General features: G+C 44.4%; 1 protein-coding gene across 1 annotated transcript in view; it reads left to right on the forward strand.

Moving 5' to 3' along the window:
- adcy5 (adenylate cyclase 5) overlaps positions 1 to 18,050 on the forward strand; it is a 79,120-nt gene that overhangs the window by 28,198 nt on the left and 32,872 nt on the right. The window contains exons 2-3 of the mRNA XM_076264019.1: positions 14,906 to 15,055; positions 16,098 to 16,219. Of these exons, the coding sequence (XP_076120134.1) occupies positions 14,906 to 15,055; positions 16,098 to 16,219 (272 nt within the window). The remainder of the gene's footprint in view (positions 1 to 14,905; positions 15,056 to 16,097; positions 16,220 to 18,050) is intronic.

Consider the following 18,050-nt stretch of genomic DNA (forward strand, 5'->3'; position numbering starts at 1 on the left):
AGCTTGAACCTTGAAATATGTTCATATCATAGGGTCACATCAAGGCCAGAATATCTAAACATACCATGGAATACTTCTTTTGAGCACAACACATTTAGGATCAGTTATCACTGTACTACTTGTTCCCAATAGTTTCTATTCTTGCTATTATTTTTGTCTTTCGTTCCGTGATACTACTTAGTACCTTAAGACAGTATAAAAGTATGTACTATTAGTACTTATCCTGTACACTAATAAGTTATTTTAAGTACACTCTAGGTCATCACGACTTCACACAGTAGCCCAGTAGTGAAAGGCTCCATCTGTGTTGGGTGTACTTTTAAACTTCTGACAGTTGCTATAAAACAGGTTCTTTATCTGGCTTGAATGCACGTTGCTCTGTCCACACATCGAGGCCCTCGAAGTCAGTGTTGTTTTGCATCGGGGGTGTCGTGCTTTTGATCTCCAGGAAACGAGGAGCAAATCTCTCTCTCTCTCTCTCTCTCTCTCTCTCTCTCTCTCTCTCTCTCTCTCTCTCTCTCTCTCTCTCTCTCTCTCTCTCTCTCTCTCTCTCTCTCTCTCTCTCTCTCTCTCTCTCTCTCTCTCTCTCTCTCTCTCTCTCTCTCTCTCTCAAATCAAATCAAATCAAATCAAATCAAATCAAATGGTGCTTTATTGGCATGAATAAAGTAGCCAAAGCTACAAGTATAACATGTTAATAATCAACTTTACATAAGTATTGGTATAAAGATGAAATGAAATAATGAAAGGAAAGAAAAAATATATTTAATAATAATAAAAGGATAAATGGTAAGGATCGTAATAGCTTCAGCAATAGTTCTATACTGTAGAAAAATAAACAAAAAAAAATGTATTATTGTAAACACTTATTATATGCCTACACTTGCAGATACATGTACATAAATCAATTTGAGGTAAATAGCAATACCTAATATAAAACATAGTATTTGTACACAAAGGGGATAAACTCATCCATATGCCACATACATGAAAGTTACAACTTTTCTCTTGTTTTATGGCAGGTCATAATATATATATATTTGGTTGGATATTTCAGAAATTGTCATTGAAGATATGTCATATCAGAATATTCGCCATGGAGGAGCTGTTGTCCTGAGGACTGTGTTGTCCCTAGCAATCCTCCATGGCATCTGTTCCACCTCTTATCAGCAGCTCTGTGAGGGACGTTGCTAAGGGGATGGATCAGTGCGCTGGGCAGACTGTGCTGAATTCTTCAAGGTGAACCCGTGTGGAGGGGGAGCTTTGATTTGATGCCCTCCCCCACTCTATCTTTAGAAAGTCTCTTGTTTATTCTGTTGTCAGTGATCGGAGAGCAAGGAGATATGTGCGGTGAATTCAGAGATGTGTTGGATCACTTATTTAATGTTGCTGTTAGTGTTGGCCTGTTGTATGCTGTGTGTACTTTTGTTGTGATGGGCTGTGCAATTATAGTAGCCTGACGAGCCAGACCCACATTAAAATGTAGGGTCTGGGCACTCACCGTTCGCAGTGCTCAGTCCGAGGGGCGGGATAATCGGTTGTCTTTCAAATTCCCTCTGCACGCAATAGGACAGCGCTGAGTCCCATGCGTTTTCCCACCAGCGGAGCTAGTTGGCTAGTTCAAACTTTTGCCAACTTAAAACAAGCTTAACTCGTGTCACACTGTTGGCCAACAGCAACATCCATCTTCTTTGTTTTCAAGTAGCAGGGAATTCAAGCCAAACCGTTGCAACTCTGCCATCAATCATTATGTTAAGCCCGCCTTACGACTCTATACACAATTTGATTGGCCTGATAGAAATTTAATTTTTCGAGCTCACAAGCATACCTGTCAACATTTAGCTTTCCAAAAACAGGAGATTTTTTTCCGGGTGGGGGGGGGGGGGGGCAGTGTTTATACCAGATCTGTCTTTGCATATTTAATACGTTTATCATACACGTGTTTCAACACTGCATTTCGGTCGTTGCTTTTACCTTACCATTACCTTACGCATGCCAGTTATGTATCCACCAGCTGCCTGCCTGCAGCCTACTTCTAAAACTCCAAAGCTGCTTGCTGTCAGATTTGGTTCCGAGGGAACAAGTTCAGTGTATCAACAACACTCAATAACAGTTGATATGTTAATTGAGTGTTGATGTGTTAATCAATTAAATTCCCAACAATTTCACAACAGCTAGTTCTGGAGTAGGCCATTCAACTAGACCGCTTGCTTACGACGAGACTCGTCGTGATCGTGTATGTGTAGGGTGTATTTCATACACAACCTGGCAACCTGAATGGATCAATGATTTTAAAATGAAGTTTGATGGCCATGCAAATTACGGGAGTTTTCCGGGAGAAATAACAAAACGGGAGGGTGCTGGGAGATGACCTTGAAATACGGGAGAAACCCGGGAAAAACGGGAGTGTTGACCGGTATGCTCACAAGCCAACGGAGAGTTGCTAGACTAGCCCTGGAGGCAAATGTAATTTGCTGCCGCTAGGGTGCGTCTAGATTTCTAGGCTACAATTATAGAGCATTTCTCTTCTAATCCTAATCCTTTATCTCTGCTGTGACATGTTTCTTTTCACTACTGTGAGAGTGAAGTATCAGTTGGTATGAGACCACTCTGTGTATGATGTGACATTGTAAAGTTTATCAATGAGGATTTCAAACTGTTCTGATGTATGCTAGAAGTTATAGGCAGGTTTCAATTGGAGTACCAACAACAACCCCATGCAACCCCAATGTGTAAATGGTGCAGGAATAATGACTTAACTTAAGTTGCGTGCCATTTCCCTGAATGAAGCATGTCAAAATAAATCTTAAGGTACCAGCTCATCCTTTAAGCACTTTTCTGACACCGACCAGGTGGACCATATCTTGTACAATCCTTTCTGAGTTGGAGTTTGTATTACTTTGTGAAATATCTGATGACTGACAACCCAGCCAAGGTTTTAAGTTCCCCACTCTTTATTCAAACCCTACTCCTGACTCCTCTCACCAGCAGAATTCCTCTCTCTCTATGTTGTTTCCATTCAGTATAGAGTGTCCTTCATAAGTAAAGCCGAACCAGACGAAATCTAATTGTCCAGTGCCTGTGGTGTGTCCTGTAGCCAGGCGGTCAGACAGGAGATGTGTGGCGCCCATACCAGAGCGAGGTTGAGCAGGTTGCCTGTGCTCAGAGCCAATCTCTGGCTCCGGAGGAGATCAGCAAGCCAAACAAAGTCAAACAAAGTTTCATGTGCCTGCAGACATTTCGCTTGTGATCCTTGCCCCCCCCCCCTTTTTCTCCTTATCGCTCTCTCTTACCTCTCTGTCACACTCTTTCTTTTTCTTTCTTACACTTGCTCTCGCTCTCTTGATCTCCGCCTCCCTTTTTTCCTCTCTATATCTATTATCTATCAATCTCTCTCCACCTCTAAGAAAAAGTCGTCTTTCCATCTAAGCATCTGCATACCCCCCTCTGCATGCGATCTGGTCGGTTATGGAAGGGATGGCCTTCTCTCTCAATTCAATTCAAGGTTGCTTTATTAGTACAACTGTAGGTACAGTGTGGCCAAAGCACAAAACAAAACATGACAATTAGGATATTGACAACATTGAGGGAAACACTAATTCATGCAACATGAAAATCTCTCTCTCACTCACTCACTCACTCACAATCGCTCACTATCTCTCTCTCTCTCTCTCTCTCCCTCTCTCTCTCTCTCCCCCCCCCCCCTCTTCTTCCTGGGTTGCGGCACATCTGTAGGGCAGTGCGGCGTGCCCTTTGGCCTAGTGTTGCATAAGTGCCGGGCCCAGCTGAGGCTCACAGGATCAGGGCCATGCGCCACGGAGGTCTGCCTGACTTAATGACATAAGCTGCGAAGAACACAGACGCTCCTGTTGAGAGTGCCAGGGAGGCAGGGGAGAGAGGGCGAGAGAGGCACAGGGAAGAAAGGGAGAGCGAGGGAGGGAGGGAGAGAGAGAGTAAGGGAGGGAGGGAGAGAGAGAGTGAGGGAGAGAGAAAAAGGAAGACCCAAAGGGAGATGTGATCACATGCCTGTTTAAGGGCCATTTTTACACTACCTCATGGGGTAGGCAAGTAAACACACCTGACCAGGCTGCATGTCTTCAGGTTTGCTGAAAATGCTTCTTTTTATTAATTTATTTGTTTATTTATTTTCAGAAGATCAATGGTGCATTTATGTAGTCTTCTCTCAATCCAATAAACCACATTAACGTGTGTGTGTGTGTTTCTGTGTGTAAATGATCGTTATTTATAGGTGCTAGGCTCAGTCAATGTATCTCAAAGCAATTTTTCCCACATGATAAACAACAACATGAACAATTGTGACTTGTGTCTCCTTCTTAATATGATCTACAGTGTATAATGGAGGTCCACCCATGTCCTAAAGATCTGATGATCACCTTAGAGTTAGTTAGCCTTAAATGTTAGCCTGGATTAGCCAGACTAATTCTGGAATTTGACTCTGGTAACATGTCGTTTGGATTTGATTATGGGGCGTGTTTCAACCTAGACCGGAAGCCAGCTCAAATTTACCCTGCCCACAAAATTCAAAGGTCAAATGCCTTAATCACTGGTTTTTGTTCGTCTTTTAAAGTTATTTGCAATGTCGATATAACAGACGCGATAGCGGAATCTAATTATCTTGCTTCTCCAGTGCCAGCGATTTTGTCAATGGGGATGACCGCTTCACTGTTGCTCGTCTGTCCATCATCGTACAAAGCCCACCCAAATTATTTGATTGGCCCGAACATATCTTAACCGGGCATAGAGACTTCTCAGTGGAGCAACTCCAGAAATTCCCGCTCTCAAATTTAGTTTGTCCCCCTTTTCATCTGTTTTTGTTACGTTTTGCTAGCAGTGGGAGAGGGAGGACTTTCAGTTGATGAATTTAGTTTTGGTGTCTATGGAATTTGTGGGTTCTTTTACAAGGAATTTAGTTTTATCGGTATTCGTGGAGTGCATACACACAACGCATTTGCTGTTAATGTTTCTAATTTCATAGTGAATCCAAGGATTTCACATATGCCATTTTGATTTGTAACTGGGAAAACCATGGCTGAAAGTCTGTTTTCAAAGGCCCAGTCTGTTTTGGTGGAAAAATATAAAGTATTTTGACAAGGAATGATTGCTGGTTTTCAGATAACAGATGTATGAAATTATAAAAGTATATATGCTCCCTTATCTTCACTCTGTACTTGAGGGTTCTTGAAGACTGTTATAAGTCAAATTGTCTTTTGACCAAACAATAATATAATTCATAATATCCATATGTTCACTTGTCCTCTGTTGAGTTATTGAGTATTATCACTGGGTGTTGAGTTCTGGCAGTGAGCCCTTCTTGGGAGTTGTTGCAGACGTGGTTTAGGCTGGGAGACTCTGGGAGTGAGGGCAGGCGTGCTCGTGCCTTGGCTGGGCAGAATCCCCGTAAATGCCTCCCCACCGCCGAGCCTGTCGGTGAAGAGCAGGAGTTACGATCCACAGGCAGAGAGGTGAGGGATGTGATTCCCCCGTCCGTGATCCCGGAGTGACGATGTCCTGATTTAGATCAGCAGAGGGGGAGGAGGGAGGGAGAGGAGAGAGAGAGAGAGAGAGAGCGATGGAGGGAGGAAGGGGAGGGAGAGGAAAGAAGGGAGAGAGGGTTGGAGAGGAGGGGAAGGGAGAGAGTGATGGAGTGAATGACAGAGGCACCATGAATTAGATACGGGGGTGGAGCAGGATTGGAAAAGCCCAGAATAATTCACAGAGGACGGCACATATTTTTTGCTTTGCAGCTTAGTTTCACTCTAGCCAGAGAAAAAACAACAACCCATAAACAGGTCTGGTTTCAGAGATAATAATTTTTTGCACTAACGTTAAGCTTACACTTGGCACAAACAGAGTTTTGGATGATTGATCTCCACTTTGAATAAAATGTCTGTCTAGAAGCAGCTTAGGCAATAGTCCAGGAAAACACCTCTATAAACACACACTTTTTTGTTTTTTGTCCCTGTTTTCTTGTGGTGATAAAAGTTCAGACGTGAATTATGTTCTGTCAGCAATGAAGATCCTGTGAAATCTCCCAATCATTGCTCTCGACATGGGTGGTATTGACTTTTTCCACTCGTCTCTTGGTTCGTGAGAAGACCACTGCTGGACAGTGTTTTGAGATGACCGCAACTGACCACAAACTGCAGCCTTCATCTGCGTTTGTGTTGCGCAATGCCAAACAACACATTGAGCAAATTGCCATTACATGTATGCGATTGATGTTTTATTAACACAATCACAATGTTCTAAAAGTAGAATGCATCGTAAATTGAATAAATAATAGTGTTGCCAGGTTTTTCACTTTGTGTTTGTCAGTATTTTTTTGCTTTGACGAGTGTTTACCTCACTACCTCAGTGCTAGGCTATAATTCTATGGTTGCTGTCAGAGGACAGGGTCAGTTAGATGTCAACTGATGAGTGAGGTGTGTGTGTGTGTGTGCGCATGTGCGCATCCCCATTCCAATCATCCTTGTTACCTCACTTCCCACTGGCCGATAGTAACCACCTAGAGACCAGATGCACAGTGGCTCTCGGCTCTTTTTTTATGGCCCATATCTGACGTTTTCTCTCCTCCCTTATTTGGTATGCGGTAGCTACAAAGCCTTGAAAGGCATGGCAGTGACGCTGTTTGTTATTTCCAGGAGGGAATTTGGTGTTTCTGGCACAAAAAATCGTATGACTTATTCCGTGTGTTCAAATTGCATATTGAATGGATACTGTGTGTCCATGTGAAATTCTTTCCATATGTAGAAAAAGTAGGAAAAAGTGTGATTTCAAGCCATGGCCCTGCCATTTTGTCACTCCCTGTTTCAACTAACCAAAAGACGAGTACTCCTTAACTTACCTGGTGCCCATGCGCCCACATTGTCACCTGGCCTCTTGGTAAGAGCTTTGTTACAAACCCCTCCCCTTTGGTTTGATCTCAGACGAGTCCAAGCATCACAGGCTGTGTGGGATGGGGGACAGACAGAGTGAAGTGGAATGAGGGGGAGCCTGGGACCAAAAGACAATTGGAAGGGGCTGTAGGAGGATTAACTGTAATCTGTCCCTTAGCATCTAAAGCCAGAAGACGTCAATCTTGAAATCTGAGGCTTTTTTTGGTCTAGCCAGCTGCCAGACCAATGGATGCTCTGTCTCTGCTGAGTTGCTGAAGCTAAGCAGGTGTGGTCTTGGTACACTGTACTGTAGGAGAAGCCGTCGTTCAGGGGAGACATTAAACCAAGGTCCTGGCTCACTGGTCATAAAAAATCTCATGGCACTTGTCATAAAGAGTGGGTTCCCCAGTGTCCTGGCTAAATTCCCAACCGGGCTTATTCAATCTGGCCCCCTAGTCCTCCCCCAGTGTCATTGGCTGATTCATTAATCCCCTCACTCTCTACCTCAAGCTGATGTGTGCTGAACGTTGTGGTGGTTGGTTAGGTTCCCCTGTTTACTATAAAGTACTTTGAAAAGCGCTGTATAAATGCAGTGAGTCGAGTTATGAGCTGTTATTGTACTAAAGACCTACTTTGGTCATGTGAGGATTGAACGGGAGACATGCCCTATCTCTCTCTAATAAAATGTTACTACAAGGGTCTTTTATTTGATTGTTTACAGTTCTTTGCCGAATAGAGCTGATGTTATTGAAGCTGACATTAGCAGAGGAAAATACCTGTGGTCTGTGCTAGCTGTTGACATCAAAGTCCACTTCTTGCCCGGCATCTCATGTGGTTAGCATTTGTAGAATCTATATTTGGTCCGGCACTGCCAGAATGTTTTTTGAAGTGGGAGATGAAAAACAGCGCTGCCTCCCTCCTTTATCGTGGACAGTTGGCCTTCCTTTCTTCTTCAAAGGTGTGAATCCAACGGTGGCCTTTCTGACCCCAGCGTGGTCCCAGCAGGCCGAGCGAGTGGCACGAATGTTGTCGATCTGTGGGAGGTGTGACTCTAAAAGAAAAGTTTGCGGTGCAGTTGAGCCCACAGAGTGGACTTCCTGTGAACAAGAGGATTACAGTGGAGATTACAGTGGAGTTCTTTTGTTATATTTTGGGGCTTTTTGCCTTTATTTAGATCATAGGACCGTAAAGATTTACAGGAAGTGAGTGGGAGGGAGTAAAAGATGGGGTGGGATTGGGAAATGACAGCAGGCCAGATTTGAACCTGCGTCCCCCGTAAGACACTTGGACCGAAACATTGCGTGATTGACTTTTTAATTGAAATAGCCTGGCTACGACAAAGCCAACATTTCAAGTTTGTGCAGGCTTCAGGTAAGTATGGCAAATGTAGTTATTTTAAGACCATTATTGCCATTGACCATTACACCAGCACAGTAGTATAAGTCTATTGTTAGAAGAGTTAGATTGATATGACAAAATGCAAACATGAGAATGAATCATGCTGCCAAGCCTGGCATTTGATAAGATTTAATTAGAATTATGTTTTAGTTTAGTCGTGTAGTGTAGTCGGGTAATATCTTACCCTGGAAATCAGTGAGTCACTCTGGCAATCAGTAATGATGCTCATTACCAATGCCGTTGGAACCGAGCTGGACCAATCACATCGGTGTATCTGATATACGCGGGCCAGAGGTGAACTAGACAGCGCTGTGACGAAGTCCGGAATCAGTCAATAAACATTGGTCATAGTGTTATCCAATTGCGTGCAGTGATATTTTCAAATGCATGCTTGGTGCCGCCTCTCAAGTTGGGCCATTTTCATCACTCATAGCCAGACCCTAAATCTTTCTAGATATGGTCTGGATTTCCAGGCTAGTAGTATCTTACAATAGCTTTATCATCAGAATGTTAGGGGCAGCACCACCCAGGAAATCCACCCACGCTAATGCCAGTTATAGTAGGTCTCTTTCAGTTATAGTAGGTCTCTTTCAGTTTCAGTTATAGTAGGTCTCTTTCAGTTATAGTGGCTACATGTAGTCGCACGCATTACATCCAAATCACTAATGCTTGCCTACAAAGTAGTCTCCAGTTCTACACCCCCTTACTTGAATGCCCTCGTTCAGGCATATGTTGCCTTCTGACCGTTGCACTCCTCCAACGCCGACTGCCACCTGTACACTCAAGGCAATCCAAACTTTTCTCATCTGTTGTTCCTTCGCGGTAGAACGCACTACCAGTTCCTACCTGAGCAGAGGTGTTCCCCTATATCTTCCTAGCTCTTACCACTAGACTATCCCTCTTCTCCTTCCCTTGACTTAACTTCGTTTGAACTGATTGTATGCGAGTAGTACTTGTACTTGCACTAACATGTCTTAGTCATACTTTATCTCAATTGTTTCCCTTTTTTGTAGGTCGCTTTGGATAAAAGCCTCAGCTTTTATGTACCTGTAAATGGAATGCAAATGTGGAACACAAAAGGCCATTTCTCTGGTTGCTGACATTTTGCTGAATGTCTCCTTTTGTGCAGCACTGACATCTAACCCTTTTAAATGGGTAAAACACTGGCACACAGAGGAGGTTGAAAATGAATGTTCATATTCAGTTGATCTGCTGAATGTGGTTTGTTTTCATGCTACTGCTGAATCTTAAGTCTTAATGGCATGGGTTTTTCAGGACTATCATCACATCTCCATCATGTGCACAACCACCATACTGCTGTGGAACATACTGGCTCTGGGTCTATCATTTGGAAGCATTGCCGCCGTCACCAAGGCAAGAGGCCCAGGGTAAAATGGGGACTCTCTCGCTCTTTCTCTCCCCCCGCTGGGTAAATATTGACACCTCAGCCTTCCGTCTCCTCCTCATGACGGGGGTGGGGGCTATTTTTTGTTTTTTTATGACCGCACCGGCAATAATTAATGGGTGTCTAAAATAATGTTGCATAATGAGGGTACACAGGTTGAGTGTTGGTGCCAGCGTTCCCTGGTTACTGTCGACTCCGACGCGAACACTGAAGCCCGGAGCACCGCGCCCGTGTAAACACTGTGGCTGAGTGGCCGCGTGGCCAGTGAGCCATGCTGCGTATGCCTCTCAGCAGGTCAGGCTGGCCAGGCAGGCAGGCAGGCAGGCAGGCACAACTGACCATTGTTAGTGGTTTGATCAGTGGCAGTGTTAAATAGTGAAGTCAGTCAACCTGAGAGAGGTTTTCCGGAAGTGTATAGAATGCAGCCAGAGGGCAAATGTTAGACTTGTGTATTAGTGTGGTTTATCTAATCTGAGTCGATTTTGAGCATTACCTTAGCAAGTGGGAATGCAAGATAGAAATGGAATGCCCGGGGAAAAACGCATAATTTCACAAAGGTTTTTTTTGGAACCATGATCTAGTGAGCTATTGCATTATGTCCCTTGATTTATATAATTTATAAAATTGAAGTTGTTGCCATTTTTTTGAACGGATAAATTAAGTTAATGTTTTTTTATACAGTAGCTATTCCACGTGGTGGTCGGAGATTGGAATGGCATCATCATGGAATTAAGTCGTATTGTTAATACACTTTCGATCATCAGTCACCACTTTTAATGATGTCATGTTCTCACTATGATGGGATGGAGTGGTGAAGAATGAGAAGATTAGCAGTTTGACTCTAATGTCAGCACAGGGCCTCAAGTGCTTACAGTAGATTGTTTTTTCAGTGTTCTTAGCCCCTCTTTTGTTTGGGGCTATTTTCAGCCTTTTGCAAATGATGGACATGGTTATGGAAATATGTCCCCTTAGAACTAACTCTATTGTTTACCTTTGTGTGTGAGAAGAGCAATGCTCAAATCATGCTATTTTAAAAGAATCATGAATGAAAGCTAATTTTATTGCTAGGAAATCGATTGCTATTTTGTATTTTTTTCCCTGATTCACAATGCCTACTGCATGATTTATACGATGCTCCATTTGTTGTGAAGTTGGATTTTTTTTTTTTTTTTTTTTTTTTTGAAGCTCTATTGACTCCCACGTCCATTCTTTCGTCTGGGGATTCCACTGGCTTCCAAATAAGGACAGGGAAAGTGCCGGTCAGTATAAATAGAGAGGGATTGTTGCTTGGGAATATTTGCATTGACTGGCTGGTCAGTCTCTTATCTGATGCACGCTGGTTTCCATGGCAGCGAGGGGAGGCAGGACCCAGGGCCAGCGTGGGGCTGCCAGCTGTTGGGCTGTTGGGCTCAGCCCAGGCCTCCTGCTTGCAAAAACACATCTTTCAATCCTCTATACTCATGCCATCTCTCTCTCTCTCTCTCTCTCGTCTTTGTCTATTTGTTTTTCTCTCATTCTCTCATATTCCCCATCTTGTTATTATGTTATGACTTTATTTAAATGCTATTATACTATATATGTCATAAATTACTCATGTCAAGTTTAGTCACTCAGACTCTGCATTCATCCACATATGTTTTGTTTCACATTCGTTATTTTTTCTCTTGCCTTTTTTGTCAAGCTTTTGACAGCTCCCAACAACAGCAAACCCACAGTGATTATGACACAGGTCAACCGTAGCGCCACGATGATGATCGATAGATAGATAGATAGATAGATAGATAGATAGATACTTTATTGATCCTCAAGGGGAAATTCAAGAAATGATGATGATGATGAGTGCGTGTACGTGGCCATGTGTTTGTGTTCTATGCTTCTGTGGCTGTGCTACTGCCACTCTGCCTTGCCTTGCCTTGGCTTCCGCTCCCGTGCCTCCTTCCAAGTCTGTGGGAGATTTGTCAAGCTGCCTGTGGGTTGAGAGGTGGCGACCGTTTTCAAGGGCACTGCCTCAGTCGTACCTGTCATGCATTGATCATGCTGTCAAAACGTTAACCCACAGCCGGCAGAGGTCAGCCCAAACAGAGGAGGACAGTGTACCCCCGTACTCATGCGTACAGTAGGATACACCTGCACTATAATGTGCAACAGCCATATTAGATATCCGCTACCGCTAATCTAAACACACATAGATATGTGCATGTACGTACACACACACACACTCACACACACACACACACACTGATCCTCATTTGGCATTGAAGCATTCACTCAGAACATAGCCTGTAGCCTAGTAATCAAACGGCTGTTCTGAAAGACAATGTCAGACATTGAGGGAGAGGAGAGGGTCTGACCCTTAAATGCAATATTGGCCTGTCATTTGATTTTTACCACCAAAATGAAGACAATAATTTCCCAACCAGTCTTCTCTTCCTTTAAAGTGATCTTCAGCTGTGTTGCTATAGAGAAAAAATGGTCATGTTTAAGGACTTGCTCTTTCTAGGGAAGAGTTTCTGGTAAACACTATCTGATGTACTGTACGGTTATGAAAATATTTTAAAGCCGTGATGAGATGTCTACAATATGAACCCATAGTGGAAAATTGTTCATAGGAATTAAATGCAATATGTTGTTCCTAGTCTAAATGGAGAAGGTTAATATTGGTAACAAATTTGTTTAGTTAATTTTAGCACTAGGCTTTAAAGATATCTCACAGAATATGGGCTATGTATTCAGGTGTTGTTGTCTTGTCTCTACCCTTCCCTTGCAATAGAGGAGGACGTTGATGTTCTGTTACCACATTAGGTCAGAGGACCCAATCACACATTTACAAGAATACAAGGTTTATTTGTCACATACATAGAAGTACTAACGTAAAGCATGTAGTGACATTTTTGTTCAGCTTGTGTAAAGAAAACATTTGTCTTCGACAAGGGGGCACAAGGTTTACAGGAAATGTAGGTGTTAATGGGCCATTAATGAGTGGGGTAGAAATGACAAGTCAACAGGAACTGACTCAAATCCATCTCCTCAAGTTCGGTTTGACTTGCAGATGCAAATGCAGGTTCTTCCTCAGAAATTCAACCACACATATATACATGTACTGTAGCCTACTGTCCTTAGCTTATTAAGGTTTTGCACCTCCGTTCTAATGTTACGTCACCGTTCGTTTACAACTAGAGTGGTAGGCAGGAATGGTAGGCAAGGCACTGCAGAGTCTTCGTGTAAACCGAGTTTTGAACAGAGAAAAAAAGTTAGGCTATCATTAGGCTACAGGTTCTCCCATAACGTTATCGATACAGATCAATGCACCAAATCAAGGCGATTTTAGTGAAATAACGTTCCTGTGACAGGCTATCAAATATTGAACAATGGGATAACGTTTCATCATCACGTTTATTGATGCCTGAAATGTTGACTGCTGAAATACAGAGATGTAGCCTACTGAGAGGCAGCTGCAGACAACGATGTTCAATGGGTTCAACTTGTCCCTTTCCTACCAGGTGGATGTAAACAAAGCTATAGAACCTCCTCAGAAACATAATAATGCAACTCTCTTGTCATTTTGATACAAAACAATGTTTACTGGAAAATTATTCATTAATGGGCTATCACCTGATCTGTCACTTAAACAAACAAAATGTGTTAGAGGAAAGGTTTCATTGTGTGTGTGGCGTGCATGCGGGTGCGCAGTTTGCCCATGCATGAGTGCCCGTGTGTGTGTGTGTGTGTGTGTGTGAGAGAGAGAGTGTTCATGCGTATATGATCGCAGCTACAAGTTTTAAGTCCACTGTCTCATCATGCACCTCTCGCCCTGGTTAATCTCCTGCGTGATGGTTCCCCTCTCCTCTGTTTGTTTTGAGACCTGTTTAATCGTCACTCCCAGTTCCCTCCCTACCCCCTGCCCCAAGCTCCATATTGATTTGACCGAGGCTGCCGGACGCTGCCGGATGTGTGTGATTGTCCTGAGCTCCACGCGCCGCTGGTGTGAATTGGACGGTGTGGTGCGAATGAGACACATGGCGTTCTTCCGGTCCCGCTTCGTTATCCCATTTTTGGGGGTGTGAACAGCACCATGGTAGCCTGCAAGCTGTCTGGCTGGACCTTGATGGCCTTGATGCTGACTAGATAGCCAAGGTCATCTGAAGTTTGTCTGACCTAAAGTTCCGTGTATGTGTGTCTGACACACACACACACACACACACACACACACACACACACACACACACACACACACACACACAGAGAGTCCATTAGGCCGGTCACAATGGCTGCTGAGGTCAGAGCAGCAAGATGTGTGTGCAGACGAGCATCTCCGTTCAGACGGGGCGATGTTATGGAAACAGTGGCCCCCGTGCCCTGGTACCAGTGTTTAGAGAGGAGGCAGAGACGCTCTGTTCCTGACCCTGTCTGAGAGAGAGAGAGAGGGAGAGAGAGGGGGGAAGAAGAAAAGAGAGTTAATTGAAAGAATTGAATTCTTAGAGGGGAGAGAGAGAGAGACAGGGAAAGAAAGTGAAGAGGACAGAGGGAGGCCCTCTCTTTCGTTATGATGACAGCTTTAACTACTCCATGTATGTCGGTGTCTCTCTCTCTCTGTCTCTCTCTCTCTCTCTCTCTCCCTCTCTCTCTTTTTTTCTCTCTCTCTGTCTCGTGGGCTCTCGCCCCCTCTCTCTCCCTCTCCCTCTCTCACTCCCTCGCTCATTCATTAACTCCGGCATCCCTGTTCTTTTTCTGGAGCTAACCTACTCATCACAGGGGGAAGCGAGGCCTGGTTTGTTTATGCCAGATCTCAACAGAGTAGAGCAGAAGTGCTAAAGCCCAGTGAAGACAGACTGTGTCACAGGCCGTCCGCCTCGCTCCAACCCCAGCAGGGCTCCTCCAGGGACTGTTTCTCATCGCTGTGCTCTGCACACATTTGGTGTTGGTTTAACTGTTTGGTAATTTCATAAACAGTATGGTTAACTTGAACAATAACAATTTTATTTGCCGTTGTGTTTTTTAATTTGCCGTTGTGTTTTTTAATTTGCCGTTGTGGTTTTTGATTTGTCTTTGTGTTTTTCGATTTGCGGTTGTGGTTTGCACCTCAGGGCCACCGTAGTTCGGTGTTCCCATGTGAAAATACCTAAAACGTCTCCATTCTCTCTGTCTTTTTCTCTTTCTCTGTCTATTTCTCTCTCTCTCTCTCTTCTCCTTGTCCTCCATTCCACAGCTGGTATCCAACGTACTGATCTTCTCGTGCACCAACATCGTGGGCGTGTGCACCCACTATCCAGCCGAGGGTTCCCAGAGGCAGGCCTTCCAGGAGACCCGCGAGTGCATCCAGGCTCGCCTCCACTCACAGAGGGAAAACCAGCAGCAGGTGAGGACACTGGGGGGGATGTGTGTGTGTGTGGGGGGGGTGATGGCACTGTGTGTGTGGGGGGGTTGGAGGGGTAAGGTGATAGCACTGTGTGTGTGTGTGTGTCTTGTGGGGGGGGGGGGGGGGCGGTGGTAAGGTGATGGTGTTTGTGTGTGTGTGTGGGGTGGGGAGGTGATAGCACTGTGTGTGGGGGTGGGGGGGGGGGTGTAAGGTGATGGCACTGTGTGTGTGTGTGTGTGTGGGGTGGTTCTCTCTCTCTCTTGGATACATGTTAATGAGTGGTTTTTGGGGTTGGTGCTCATCAGACCGGAGACTAGGGTGAGAGGGTGTGTGCGTGTGTGTGTGAGGTGGGGGGGGGGGGGTGCGGGCTGGAGTCAATGAGTTTGAAATAGTTTGAAGCGTGTCCCTTCAGCGTGTCCCTGGCGTTCTTGGCATTTTTGTGTGGACTGCCCGGTGTTTGTTCTGGGGTGGCGGCGCTGGTAGGGGCCGGGGGGGGGGGGGGGGTAGTCAATGAGAGCTGATTAAATCAGTTTGTGCACGGAGCTCTGGAGCGCTGGTAATTTGCCTACGCTGACATGGGGATCCTCAGCGTTTGGGCCCCAGTGCCTCCTCTTCGGGCTGTTAGCCTCAGCACACCCCCATGCCCACCCCGCTCACCTGCCTCCTCCTCCTCTTCGGCCAACAGCAGTGCGCTGACGTGACGTTAGTTACAGCTTGTGTTACCCGTGACGACACCTCATGCCGTCAACAACAGGCTGTGACACAGGAGAGCAGTGCAGCACAGCGTCGGCCTGAACGTCAGTCTCTTGAAAAGAAACAAAATGTGATGGAAAAAAAAAAAATCAACAACCAGCTAATGTCTTTTTTTTTCTCTTTCTCTTTCTCTCTCTCTCACATTCTCTTACTGTCGCTCTCTCGCTCTCTCTCTCTCTCTCTCACTTTCTTACTCTCACTTTCTTACTCTATCTCACTCTCTCTCTTACACTCTCATACTCTCTCACTCTCTCTCTTACACTCTCTCACTCACTTTCTCCATTTGCAGGAACGCCTCCTCCTATCTGTGCTTCCCCGCCACGTTGCCATGGAGATGAAAGCAGACATCAACGCCAAGCAGGAGGATATGATGTTTCACAAGATCTACATCCAAAAACACGACAACGTTAGGTGGGCATTCAGCACGCACAGCATGCTCCCTCCGCATCCCCTGGTCACTTTAACATATGGAAAAGGTGGCGAGAAGTGGACAGAGATGCCATCTGAGTCACTGACATTTTGCTAGGGTAACTGGAGCTACGCGTGTTATGACACCTTTACAAATGCTTAATGAATAGCATTCCAATTTACACGAGTGTCATAACGCGAGATAATAGTTATACAAGCTTACGATGCTTTTGTGTGGAGTATTGAAAGGAAAAGTATGCATTACGGTAAATATCTGAATTCTTTGCAAGTCAAAGGAAATCATACTTTCTATCCTGTGTTGGCAAATATATGTCCTTAGCTGGCTTCCATTTTGTTTATAGATGGATAGGAAGCATATATTTTTTATATCCTCATGTCACCAATACCTGGGCCTAGTCAAAATGGAATTCATCTCCACACACACACACAAACAAGCGCAAACAGTTACCGAATGGTGAGTGTTTAGAAATATTGGAAGGTACCATTCTTAGCCATGTGAGGGGGATTGACCGGTTTCATCACTAATCCAAAGCAATGGTCCATGTGAGCGTGAAGTAACTCTTGTAAACTACTCCCAGATGTAGCAGGGAAAGCATTTTCTTTCATTGTCTATATCAACACACACGTATTTGTGTCTTTCACTTAAGAACAGCCTTATTTTGAACAGCAATGCGAAAAATCTTACCATCTCAGGACTTCTCATGAACTTACAGTTGGTCAGTGGACCATAGACTATGGACACCAATCTGATGGCTGCTGTCAGCGATGCTTATGAACTACAGGTTGATTCTATAAACCAATGAGGAGATGACTGAAGAGACATTGTTCGTTGAACAATGAAGGGACGTGATGAAGGCCTTGGCTGTTCCTGTGGTTGATTCTTGAATCTCTGTGGAGTAAATAAGTACTACAAGTCCAAAGGATTTTATGTGTTTGTTTGTTTGTTTTCGGACATTATGAGATCCAGTCCTCTTCCCCTCACCGCCTCACTCATCCCTCACTCAGACGCCTTAAGCCTCACGCTCGGAGCCCTCGCTGGCCTGATCTGATGCAACGGGGCATGTGCGAATCTTGGTGTTTGCCAGTGTTGGGAGTAATGCGTTACAAAGTAACGCGTTACTGTAATTCCACTACTTTTAGTGGTAACGAGCATGTAACGAAGTATTTTTGTAAATCCAGTAACGCAATACAATTACTGAAATTTCAAAGAGTTCGTTACTTGCGTTACTCTGTTGATCTTGAATGAAGGACTGCAGACAAGATGCACATTTGCTGCTTTGTCTCCTGACCTTAGCTGTGTTTCCAGCGATTGTGTTACATGTTTAGATTGCAGATGCATTCTTTACAGTTAATAGGAGCCTCCTCACATTCCTCCTTATTTCGGATTTATGCTAAAACACACAAGAGTGCATTACGCTACAATTTAAATGGCCATCTTAAAAGCCTTTTCCCTTTCGTTTCCATCTCGTAAGCTCCACTACAGTAAAAGCGCATTGTTGCTTATCTCCGCTCTTTTTCGCCTATTGCGCAAAAGCCTCGTTATATCAATTTCTCATTCTTACAACATAGCCACGCCACAACACCAATAGGCTACGGTAGCCTATATATAGCCTTGGCACAAGCAAGCACACGTTTAACTCGAGAGGAAAATGCAGATTTCACTTACCAGATAAAGAAACCTCCAAATAGCCTACCGTACGTAACAGCGACTTGAGTTATTTGCACAGTAGGCTATGTTTACATCGGAATTGACGTCCATGGTGTTATGGATTCATTTGTCTGCGACGGAACATGCAACTTCTCTCTGGAACAC

Source organism: Alosa pseudoharengus, unplaced genomic scaffold (genome assembly GCF_046254945.1).
Source record: "Alosa pseudoharengus isolate Yale_2024_CS ecotype anadromous, Long Island Sound unplaced genomic scaffold, YU_APseudo_1.1 YU_APseudo_1.1_scf_3, whole genome shotgun sequence".
Classification (NCBI taxonomy): domain Eukaryota; kingdom Metazoa; phylum Chordata; class Actinopteri; order Clupeiformes; family Clupeidae; genus Alosa; species Alosa pseudoharengus.